General features: G+C 44.6%; 1 protein-coding gene across 5 annotated transcripts in view; it reads left to right on the top strand.

Annotated features, from left to right (window-relative positions):
* The window catches only part of RAPGEF5 (Rap guanine nucleotide exchange factor 5), a 156,459-nt gene extending 152,139 nt beyond the window's left edge, over positions 1 to 4,320 (top strand). For all 5 annotated transcript variants that reach the window (XM_069860298.1, XM_069860299.1, XM_069860302.1 and 2 more), the window contains exon 26: positions 603 to 4,320. In XM_069860298.1, the coding sequence (XP_069716399.1) occupies positions 603 to 721 (119 nt within the window). In that variant the 3' untranslated portion in view covers positions 722 to 4,320. The remainder of the gene's footprint in view (positions 1 to 602) is intronic.
* The last annotated feature ends 7,483 nt before the right edge of the window (positions 4,321 to 11,803 follow it).

Below are 11,803 nucleotides of genomic sequence, written 5' to 3' on the forward strand. Positions count from 1 at the left end.
CTCCCGTGAAATACCAGCGTGGCTCTCGTCTCTGTTACTAGATCAGAAATCGAAAGCATAACAGATCAAAACACAGAGGCCTGTCAGAACAGCTTTGAAGAGCTTTTGTATCTGTCTGCTGCACTGTCACCTTTCACCTGCTCTGAAGGGAACCATGTGGGGCCTGCTGTCTTGTGTACTTGTGTTAAGGTTGTTTAAAAGTTACAGGCTGGGTTGTCCACCCCTGCTTAAGGTTCCATTGTACTTCCAGAGTGGCACAAAGGAAACCTTGAACCGCCCTTACAGAGGATGGACTGCCTGTACTGCCAGCAGGAGTAAAACTTCCACTTGGGAAAAGACAGCTTCTTGTTGTCCCCTTGTCCCTCCTTTGTGCACACTGGCTGCTAAGCATCGCCTGCTTCTTTCTTTCTTCTCCCTTGTTCAGTATCTAGCTGTTACCTCCTCCACTGCACTTAAACAATAATTCCTTTGGATCATTGGCTGTCTTTTTTGTGACTGTCCAGCACTTGACACGTTGGCACACCAGGAAATTTGTAACGCACGGCACAGAGAAGCAAACAAGGCATCGTTTTCTGATCCCACCCTTTTCTTCTGTCTTGCAGGCAATGAAGTTCCTTCAAAAGAGCATCATGAGCTGAAGCCTTATGTCCATCACCTGCATGTCATCGACAACCAGCAAGCTCTGTTCGAGCTTTCTCACAGGATAGAGCCACGGGCGTGAGCAGCACACACAGCTTCATATAACCTTGTAACTGCAGCACTTTGAATTAAGTGAATGTTTATGCCAAGCATGTTGCTTCCCTATGTAAGACCAGTTTACTGAGTTTTATCAGTAGCTCACACAACATGCGCAGGAAAATCAGGCAAGAGCCAGCAAAGGAGCTGCTCACAGAGTTGCAGAGCAAGCTTGGTGCCATCCTACCGATCACTGGGACGGGAGGAAGCAGGGCAGCGTCCTTTGAGCTCAGGAGCTTGGTTTCTGTGAAAATATTGTTTGGTCCAGTGTAGCTTTCAATGCAGATTCTGCCAGTATTAGAATGAAAGGAAACGTCGCGTCACAGCAGCAAAACATTTCAGCAAGCAACATGCCACAACGGGATTGATTCTCAGTTCACCACACTACGTACCTCACTAATTCAAGGCTGCCAGAGTATTGTTGCCAAAAATACTGTGCAATCCGTGCAGCTCCCCTGAGTCCACTGGAGCATCTTATTTGAGATAAGTGTGAAAAAACAAGGATAGGAATATAAAAAGACAGCGCACCAGACAAAACTGAAGAGTGCATTGTGATATGGAGGTCAGCAGTAAACATTTCACACTATTATGGCCCCTTATGAACCCGCTTTGGAAAACACATAAAAGCCAGTCGACTTTCCTTGCAATTTATGGGCACAATTGTTTGTACACAGAAAACTTGTTATTTTCTTCCTTTTCAGTTATCTCGGATTTAGCACCAGCTCCTGCAGTTAACATTATATAAATTATAGTAGGAGCTTTGTTTTCTTCTTGGATTACTGGCTCCTTGCTCCTTGGCTATTCAAAGGCAGTGCTAGATCCACCTACATTCCTAACTCACCTCTTGGACATACTGTTTCATTAGGTAAAACTTCACCTTAATTTGCACATTCTTCTGATTTTTAAAGAACAAAAGGGTACCAGGGTACCAGTGTCATTACCTGCATATATACTTTGCTCTTGGCATCAGAGACCTTTTACTGTTTCTGTCCCTCTCACACTCCTCTCCTAGCCAATTCTTATGTAGCTAAATACTACTTCTGGGTGTGTATTGAGGCAGCATTTTGAAAGCCTTGACTACAGCTGACCTACATCTAAGCAAGCACCTCCATCACCATAGCTCTGGTTTTCAGTGCTAAGAAGTTACCCTGAAATAATCTAGTGAATGCCTGAGGCAGTGTGCAGTGTGCTACGCAGTCTAGCACGTCTTTGTACCCTGACTCATGATAACAGCCCCTTGGCAGAGCAGGGGGCATCCACTGCATTGTTTGCCCATCTCTGTTGTATGTTTTTCACATAAGGAAGACTCCTGAGAAAATGCTCCTTTACTGTAATGTGGAAATACTGAAGTAGCATGCTCTTCATCATTGTGTTATCTCTGGTTTAAAGGGATTTTTAAAAAGCAGCTTTAACAAGTAGTCTGTGGGGGAATCTGTAGATGCATTCAGTTTTCCGATCTGTGAAATATTGTATAGATCTATTGTAAAGGAAACAGATGTTTCAGAAATGTATTTGCTTGTACTTTGTTATTATCAAATATTATATGGGTTGTTTTTTTTTAGAAAAAAAGTCTTTTTACCCAGTAAAAAGAAAAAAAATAAACTCTTGCTGGCCATGGAGTAAAAATTTCCTATGTTCTTCTGTAGATGTGACTGCACATACTGTAAATAAGTCTTTTGTGCAAACAGACCAAAACTGTTCAGATGAGGATACTAGTTGCGGTGGGCTCCTTTTTTGCAGTGTAAGAACACAGACCAGATACAATTTGCTGCTTGTGTTATTGCAGTTCTTCCTCTGGCTACAGCACTCCCTGAATCCTCACCCTAGCTGCATTACCTGGGTAGTTTGCTGGGTTTTGAGCTCCCCCTTGTGAAATCTTTTTTACTGTGGCATTATTTTCAGCAGCTTGTATGTAGATCAGCCTGCATGCTCCTGCTCATGTGGTGTAACGCTCTAGTCCACAAGTTATTCTGTTGAAATCTGTGGGAGAGGAAGCATTAGAAGGTATTCAGGGTGACAAAGTGGGGCTGTTTCTCAGTTTGCTGCATTTGGCTCTGTGATAGTTACTGCTGATGAAGCAGCAGCAGTGCCAGGGAAGAATAAAAGACAATTTAAAAAAAGAGGGGGGAAAAAAAAAAAAAAAGCCAGAAGAAGAAAGATGGCTCTGTGCTCAGGCTTTGATTTGAGAGCATACTTGAGCCATGTTGAAGCTTCCTTGCTCTGCTAATTCAAAATGGTTGAGGTCAATTGCTGGGTTGACTTGCACCAGCTGAAGTATTGGGTATCTGCCCAGCTGTGACTTCTTACTAAATGAGGTGTTCTCTACCCCTTGCAGCTGGTATAAAGCCACTTTGAAGGCGCATACTAGCTTTAACCTTGTTATCTGTGTTGTGGCTAACTAGACTACTGTTTAATTTAAAAACTAGTCTTCATGGTGGCCTGTATAACTTGAATATAAATTTCTGGGGCCAGTTTCTGAGGGGCCAAGGTGAATGCATGAATTTCACATTGAAAATATGGACCTTATATCTGTTACCATTAAGGAAAAGCAAGTAGCCCAAACATATAGCTAATATGTCTAATGACTAAAAGGCCCTTCAAATTCTTTGTTCAACAGATGCAGCGTTGCAGAGCTGAGCTGCAGACTGGCAAGCAGTTTGAAGGCGTGATGGGTGGGAGGAAAGTAGAAGTAAACCCTGTGAAAGGGAAGGGGAATGCTACACAGCGTCTGTCAGGGTCCAGCACTGGTTATATTGTGTGATTTTTTTTTTTTTTAAATCCTTTAATAGTGTAATTGTGGTACAAAGAATAAAATCCATCAATCTCAGAAGTTTAGTTTATCGCAGTCGTACCCTGGGTTAAATACTCTGCATATTTTTTTAGTAGCTAGAAGTAATTGGACAGAACAAAGGAAAAAGCTAGGTCACTCTATACCTCTTTGATGTGGTGTTTTATTGCATCAAATGTAGATGTTTCTATGACACAGCTTTTTTATTCTAGCCCCATCTTGGATAGAAATAAATTGCATTTGCATGACAGTGGCAAAAAAAAGGTGTTATCGGAAATAATAAGACATAGAATTACAAAGAAAGATGTAAATACTGAACATTTTAGCAGAGTAATATTTATTTGCATAGCCTATTTATTGTCATCTTACACACTGTTAAATACTGGGATGAAGTCAATGAGCTGAGGTAAGAATACCTGCCTGTTTGTTCTCTCTGAGTGCCATAATGCTGTCAGCTTGCATTAGGAATAATATAATAGAAAACCCCAAACCAAGGTATTTACCTAACTTCTCAGGGACTACAGCTAGTAGTTATCCACCATTATCAGACCTGGTATATATGAAATAATCTGATTTACCAGAATCTACGTTGCCAATGTTTTCATATTTCATGCTTGTCTGCCTCTGTACATATTATTGTGTTGTGTATTTATGAGAGCTAGTAAGCAATAATTTATATGTCAAAATGGCCAAGCAATACAAGGTTAAAACTTGTAGAAGCAACTGTTACATTTATCTTGCATTTTCCAGTGTTTTTTTAATATTGCTTTTAAAAATATAAAAACTACCTTAACGAAGTCTGGGCTCTGTGCCTTCATGTTTATCACGAGTACTTGCTGTTCCTAACTGGAGTATTTTACTTCCAGTCATTGAGTTCTGCAAACCTTATGTTTGTGAAGTAAACGCAGACGCCTGTAGAGGCTCAGGAGCCTGACCCTGATTCAGAGCTTCTTGTTGGTGGAACTTGCCGATACCGACGTTTCAGAAGCAGAGATGATGTTAATGGGGTCTCAGCTGTGCCTTATCATCACAGCACAGCCTAAGGGGCCTGGAGCTACCATGAGAAGTCCCTGTGGGAGAGGGGAGGAGTAAATCTATCTTCATATCCTCTGGAGTCTGTTTATCAGCACTTGATCCTCTTACTGAGGACAGCGAATGCTTTTCCCTGTCATCAGACGTCTCTGCTAATACGGTTTCCTCTCCCTGCTGTCAGCTAGTCTGCGGTGGGGCAGGCAGAGCCCGTGATGGGCTGCGAGTGCTCTATAATGCAGCTGAGGCTCGTTCTGTCCTTCCACTCCTTCCACCTGCAGACGGTGGGAACCACTGAGCCAAACCTGGCTATTTCACACAGAAACAGCACTTGGTACTTGCAGCAATGATGTCTGTTCAGAGTGCCTTGCAAACAGGCAGTTCTTAATCCTCTAAGTGCCTGCACCTTAGTCTCAAGCTTGACTTACAAAGTGTTTGTGGCAGTATTAGTATGCAAGGAGGGAGAATTCTAACTGGAATAATTAAAACAGTACAAACTCAAATTGTTTACGCAGCTCTATAATGATGTTTAAAGATAGTTTACAGCCAGACATCCTTTTCCAGATCCAGCTGTGCAAGCTGAAGAATTTATGTTCCCAGATGTTCATCACTGTCCCTTTATTGGAGAACATTGCTTCTGCAGGGTGTAGCCCAGCAGGAGACCTGGGGAGCATCTTCTAACTTCTTGCAGTTAGTCAGCTGGATTCCTTCAAGCCGCATGTGGCTGCGTTCAAGCAGCTACCTTTGCACCAGAGAATTCTCCTTCCACCCATCAGCCTTTCTGGGAGGTTGTCACGAGAAGCTGGAGTGGCAATACCTTTAAGATCAGTTGCAAGTAGGAAGGTGTAGAGCTAAGGGTAGTTGTCTCGCACCTCCAGCTGTGCTAGAAGAGCCACAGGAGAAGTCTGCTATGTTCCAGATGCTGTCCCTTCAGACCATCTTACTGATCTATTCACACATGGGTTCTTTCCTGTCAGTCGAAGGGAGCTTTATAGGCAAAGACCTGCAGTTTAAACTGCTCCGTGGGCTCCATGAGTTTTAACTGAAGTGGTTAGGGAGGCCTGCAATGAGCCATTCCTGCAGGAGCTGTGTGAAGGGGAGGGCAGCAGGTGTGGGCAGTTTGATCTGGGGCCAGCACAGCCCTGTGCGCAGAGTGAGACTGACCTGCATGGGGTGAACTCCTCTGCCCTATGTAGAGGTGATTCCCTCTTCTCGATGGAAGAAAATAGCCTGGAAAACAAACCTCCCAAATGTTTGCTGTGTTTCACATCCCAGCGGACTTTTGTGCCACACGGAGCATCTGCCCTGGAGTCCTGCTCTTCAGCTGAGTTACACACACAGCAAACCCCAAAGCAGGTAAGTCTTCCTCTGACTCAAATACTGTGACCACCATTTCCCACTGGAGAGTTGTGTGAAGGTACCCTACATGTGTGGCTATGACAATACAGTGAAATACCTGTAGTTGCTTCAGGGTTAAAAGAATTATGCAGTTAATGTAAGATCTGAAGAGACCTGCAGTGGTGGGCAAGATAAACAATCCTTAAAGTAAGGAGAGAACTGTTCCTCTATATTCCCTCCTGTCTGGAAGAAGGTCAATGGATTTCATAAGAGCCTTGTAAAGGTCCAGAAAGCCTAGCAAAAGCATCCTTGGATAACTGCCCAGCCTTAGAGACTTTCAGAGGTCAAGGAATGTCAACGATAGAGACTGCAAACTTTCTTTTAATTTTCATTGACTGTTGTAATGGGTTATGTTCCTGGTAAGCAGTTGCAGCTGTTTCTCCCTGTCCTTGCCCCTACCCCCCTCAGCCATCTACCCCGTGTATTTCCAGTTATTTGTAGAGGCTCCAGGATCTTTGGACACATCATCTCAGTCTTTGAAAATCGATGCATTGTGGGAACTAGATAGGCCTCAGCATGTTTTTCCTATCCCTTTCCTATTCCAGGCAGATTATGGAAGGAGGGGAAGGGGCATCATCCTGAAAGCTCTGGAAAGCTTCTTTTCCTCTGAGGTGTGCTACTGACCCTTTCCAGGTTCCACTTCCCCAGGGGGGGTCCTCAGGGGAGAAGAAATCCTTGCCCTTACCTCCCATTGAGAAAAACTGAACAAACCTAGAGAAAGAAGGCAGTAAAGATCCTGGAAGAATTTCATTTTGGGGTCTGGAAAGAGAAGAGCCATTCACAGGTCACGTAAATGCAGCAGTTGAGGGGCAAAATCTACCTTTATGTTCTCTGTGTGAGTCTGATTGATTGTACCTGAACAGTGGTTGGTTAAGTTGTTACTTTGCAGGGAAAGGGGTGTAGTGCTGGAGTTGTGTGTAAGTAGGACTGTTTCTTAAAAAGGGCTCTTTCTGTGGGCTGGCTTTATGCTCTGTGTGGTCCTGGTGCCTTTAGTTCCTCACCATAAAGTTTTAGCTCCTGTGTCTGTAAGTAAGGAATCAAAGCAGTCCTAGGGGTGTTAGGAAATAGTGGATCAGCATAGTTAAGAAAAAAAATTGATTGGAAAATTAAACTTGCTTTACCTATTTTAGCATAAATATATGGATTCAGTGATGTAAGTTTAGAGAAGCATGAGAGCAAGACAGAAAGATGTCTTTAAGAAGAACCAGATGGGCTAAACCCCAGTGAAGGACAGCCCCTGCGCTAGTCCCTGTCAAACAGGTAGGTCTTAAATGATGGTTTGGGCAAGGAGATCAGTTATAGATTGTGTGCTCTTTGGAACAGATTTTTTTGCAGAAAGTTGGCTTCTAAAACTTGAGCAGCTTGGGATTTTGTCTTGATCTCCTGCTGTCGCTGCCACCAGTGCAAGTCCCTTCCTGGCTGTAGTGGCAGGAGGAGCTGGTTCAGAATGACTGCTAGCGTTCCAAGGAAGACTATAATAAAAAAAAGTTTAGTGATGGGAAGCAGCCTCTTTGTAAGGTGCAATAATTATTAGACATGAGGTAAATGGCACTTCACAAGAACAAAAAACCCAACAAAAGTTCACACACTATTACCAACAATGAAAAGAAAGGAGAAGTCCTGCCATTGACCATCCTGAGCGTGGAGCTTCCTCTGCAGGAAAATGGGTTAGACAGGAGTTTTGCTTAGCAGGGAGAAGTGGCAGTGGCAGAAGTCACCCAGTTAACCTAAGTGGCCAAGTGCCCCTTGAGAGAGGTGCTGCCAGCTGTGACAGACGGCGTGAAAGCATGGGGCTGTGCTTTGATGGAAGGGAATTTGCCAGCAAATATAAATAGGGATGATCCAGACCTAGAAATTACAAGGGTCGGTGAGGATCAAGCCGCAGATCAAGCATCTCCCTGCTCAGTTATACAGGCTTTTGTCAAATGCTTGTGAGAGCTCTCTGTGATGCTAGGTGAAGGTTTGTGTTGCTTCACAAGCAATGAAGCTGTTACTGAGGCCGTGTGGGTCTAATTCCTGCATGGGCTTTCTCCAGTCCACTGTGGCTATTGGGGGGGGTAACTGGTCCAGGCTGATGTCTGCTGAGGAATTCGACTCAGCAGCTCCAGGTGGCACTCCTGCAGCCATAAATCCCTCAAATGTTTGAAGACTTGAAGTTACGCCAAGCAGCTTGGAGAAGCTTCCAACAAAACAAGGTCAGCTGCTGTCTAAGGGTATCTCTCTCTCTCATTCAGAAATACTGTGTGAAGTCAAGCTGACTTTCTATTGATTTTGATTTTAAAAACTCCAGATGCTCAAACATCTGCTGTCAGGCTGTCCGTGGATACGCTACAGAACTAAATATACTCACTGAATCCGGCTTGATATACTTTAAAGCAGCAAATAACTTTAACTTCAAGACACATTTTTGGTTGGAGGCCACTTCTCAAATCCATGTGGATGATGATGTGATAGTAGGAGCTGGCAAAGAGGCACAAGACCAGACTGGGAATGGTTTGAACAAGTCCAGCGTAGCAGAGACAGAACAAGGGAGGACTGTTCAGGGAAAGTAACATGCAAATCTTAAGAAAATTCACGTGTCTAAAATGCATTTAGACACTCTCATTTAGTGCTGATTTGATGTGTTTTTCTTCCTCTTAAGTGAGGTAATTCACTTTACTTTTGAGTAAGAATTTCTTCTGAAGAGTATAATGTAGTTCAGCCAATGACATTTTTGTGCTTTTTGCTAGCTTGATTTATTCCTCAGAGCGATTCAAGTGACTTCAGGGAACTTAGTTTGGCTTTGTACAACTGCAAATAAGGAAAGATTTGGGATATATATTAAGTTTGTCAGAGAACCTTGAGACATAGTAGCATCACAAAGGTAGGTATCATTTCCCCAAATAACTAGACAAGAAACTACTGGAGCTGTGTGTTAGTCAAATACAGGTAGAGTTCTTGCAGGGGCATCTCTGAAAAGAGCATTCCATCATTTTGACGAAGCAAAGACCTTGGATGGCTGTGGCTGGTTGCCGCAAAAGCTGCTGCCAGCTAGAATAAACTTTTCCAGCAGCTAACCTGCTTTCAGCAATATCTTCCCTTTCTGAAGCTAGATACTCTTTACATCTAGTGGTGAAATCCTGTGCCTGAAAAAAAGCAGTTTATTGCATCAAAACTGCCTATGCGACCTCAAGGGACTGCAGGATATAATGCAGCAGTGAGAGGCTCCCCTGTCATCTGTGTGGTCCACTGACCCCAGTTTATTAGATTTGTTGACTCTGACTCCTGTTTAAGTGGACTGATAGGATTATCTGTTCAGCCTTTTTGTGCACATTTCCCCATGGATTTAGTTTTCAGGCTTTATGATGAGAGTGCACATTCACTTAGGGCAGATGCTAATGGGAATAAAGACTGCTGCCTTCTCATCTGTCAGTAGCACCCAGAGTCAGCGTCTCATCCAAAGCTGTTGGCTGCAGTGTGAGCATTTGGTGTGGGGCAGCTTCTCCAAACACACAGCAGAGTTGTCTGGGCGCGTTTGACAAAGGCAAGCAAATCCCCTGCCTGCTGGGTTGATGGTGTGAGGCTGAATTCAGTATTTAATCAAGGGAGTGGTTTTTGCGAGCCCGAGGAGCGGGTTTGCTCTGTCAAGTGCTGTGGTACGTGTGCACCTGGCGTTCCTGGTGATGATGGGTGGCTGTGTTCATCCAGCCTTGGAGATGAGGAGAAGAGGAGAAGACGTGAGCAATTTGCACTGCTTTGTGTAGCAGTGCTGGGCTTCGATCCCAAATCCCATGTGCTGCAAATGAATTGCACTGTGAAAGGTCTCTCCTGAGTTTAGAGCTCTTAAATGCTACTCTAACCAGAGCACGAGGCAGGGGGGTGCTCATGTACAGGCTTGTGTACCCTGGAGCAGGACACTGTGCTGCGTGAGGGAAAAGTGCTTTGGGGTCAGTCTACTCTCTCTGAGCCATCGTGGGTCACGCACTGTCCACCCTGGGCAAACCATCTCAGATTTCCCACAAGCACAGCTGGGACCAGCCAGCTGGGGCTGCCACATGGTGTCACAGGGACACTGCAAACAGATAAGACAGGGGAGTGTTTGGGAGTCAGTTACATTATAAATTGCTAGTCGATAAGCCAGAGGCTGCTAAAATGAGCAAAATTCAGAAAGGCTGAACGTGTCTGCTCTTGGACTCTGGAGAAAGTCAAGACTGATCAGATTTTGGTGCGACTTTGCAAGTAGGAGAAAAATGAATTTGTTACGTACGTATCACACGGTTGTGAAGAAGTGTTCCAAAGAGTCAAATAAATTGTGCATTCTCAGCAAAAGTCTCAAAACAACAAATACAGAAGCACTTTAGGAAATACCTTCACGATGAGCTGATTTCGGCTCTGAGGTGGGACTAGAAAGAGCCCGAATCCATCATTCCCAACGCTGCGTTGATGCAGCTGCTCCTGAGCCTGCGTGCCAAAAGAAATCACAAACCTGGGAAACTATCGCTTCCAAGGCAAAGCTCCTCTATGTAATAAACCTCATATGAGCTACACAGAGGGCTTGGTTATTGTACTTTACCCTGTCACTGGGCCTAACGCATATAGTCTTCCCAGAGACTAGTTGCTGTGACATTGCGACTGTGGCCACGGTGACAGTCGCTGATCAGTCTGGGGTGACTACAGGGAGTTTTAACACTCGCTGTTCGCTGGGCTTGGGAAGAAGACTGCTTATGAACAGCAGCTAAAAGGAATGTCAATAAAACTTGTTCCTTTAGTGCCGCTCAGAGGGATCTGAAGGCACACAGGGAATGGAAACCAGTTCTCACGAGACGGAGAGGAGTTTCTGTCCTTGTTTCACAGGTGAAAAAACTTCAGAGAGAGGCAGAAAGACTTGGCCAAGGTCACACAGAGCTAGGACACCATCCAGATTGCTTTTCACCTGTCCTTAAGAGCTTCCAGGCCATTGGCGCTTCTCCCGTGCTCGCTTACTAAACCAATTTTCCTCTGAACAGAAGTCAGTGAGTACAAACGAAGCGAGAGCCCAGTGGAGACAACAGGGAGCCGGAGCGCAGCAGGGCACAGCGTGCTCGTCATCGCTCCTCCCAGCCAGCAGCACACGGCCTCCCTGTCTCCATACAATCACACAATTTTCTGCTTGGCACAGCAGTCACGGTGTTGCTTGTGTGGGTTGTTTACTCGGTGCACTTTAAAGGTTTTCATATTTTCTTTTGAGAGAACGGTCTCCTTTATGCCAGCAGTCCCTTCTGAAGTAACTGGCAGTACTTGTGGGAGCAAGAATTTTCTTCTGGTGTAATAAAGGGGAAAGAAGAAGCATTTTTAACCCAGTTCCTAAAGAAAAATATCTCACTTGCTTGTCCTGTCTTATTCTGTGTTAGCTTTCTAGGTACTCGAGACACTATCAACCGGATCTGGAAGAGTAATGAAAGGCTCAGAAATAATTATATGCCTAGGAGGGAGCTCAGGGGCAGCTGGGAGAGATGAGGGAGAGGCAAACTGGAGGGTGCAGCACCACTTCTCATCCCTGTGGTGCTCTGTGTCCAGCAGAAAGCCAGCTCTTGCCTGGTGCCTGTTAGCTCTTCCCCAGTGGAAACTTTGCCGGGTGTGAGAATGGGCACGTGGGCACGTTTGAGCAAGGTACCACTGGTACACCTTGCTTTTCATCCTGTCTTAATTTCATACACATAACCTGGAACTAAGCCCAGGTCAGATGAACTGATGTTTGAGTGGGGGTGTGGGTTTTTCTGCTTATTTGTTTGTTAAAAAAAAGGGAAACAAAGGCAGAAAAAATTCCCATTTTAGCTAGTGCTCAGGGTTGGAGAGTGGAAGAGGAGTCTTGCAGTGCCATCTAGGGGCTCTCAT

The sequence above is a fragment of the Phaenicophaeus curvirostris genome, chromosome 6 (assembly GCF_032191515.1).
Source record: "Phaenicophaeus curvirostris isolate KB17595 chromosome 6, BPBGC_Pcur_1.0, whole genome shotgun sequence".
In the NCBI taxonomy this organism is placed as follows: Eukaryota; Metazoa; Chordata; class Aves; order Cuculiformes; family Cuculidae; genus Phaenicophaeus; species Phaenicophaeus curvirostris.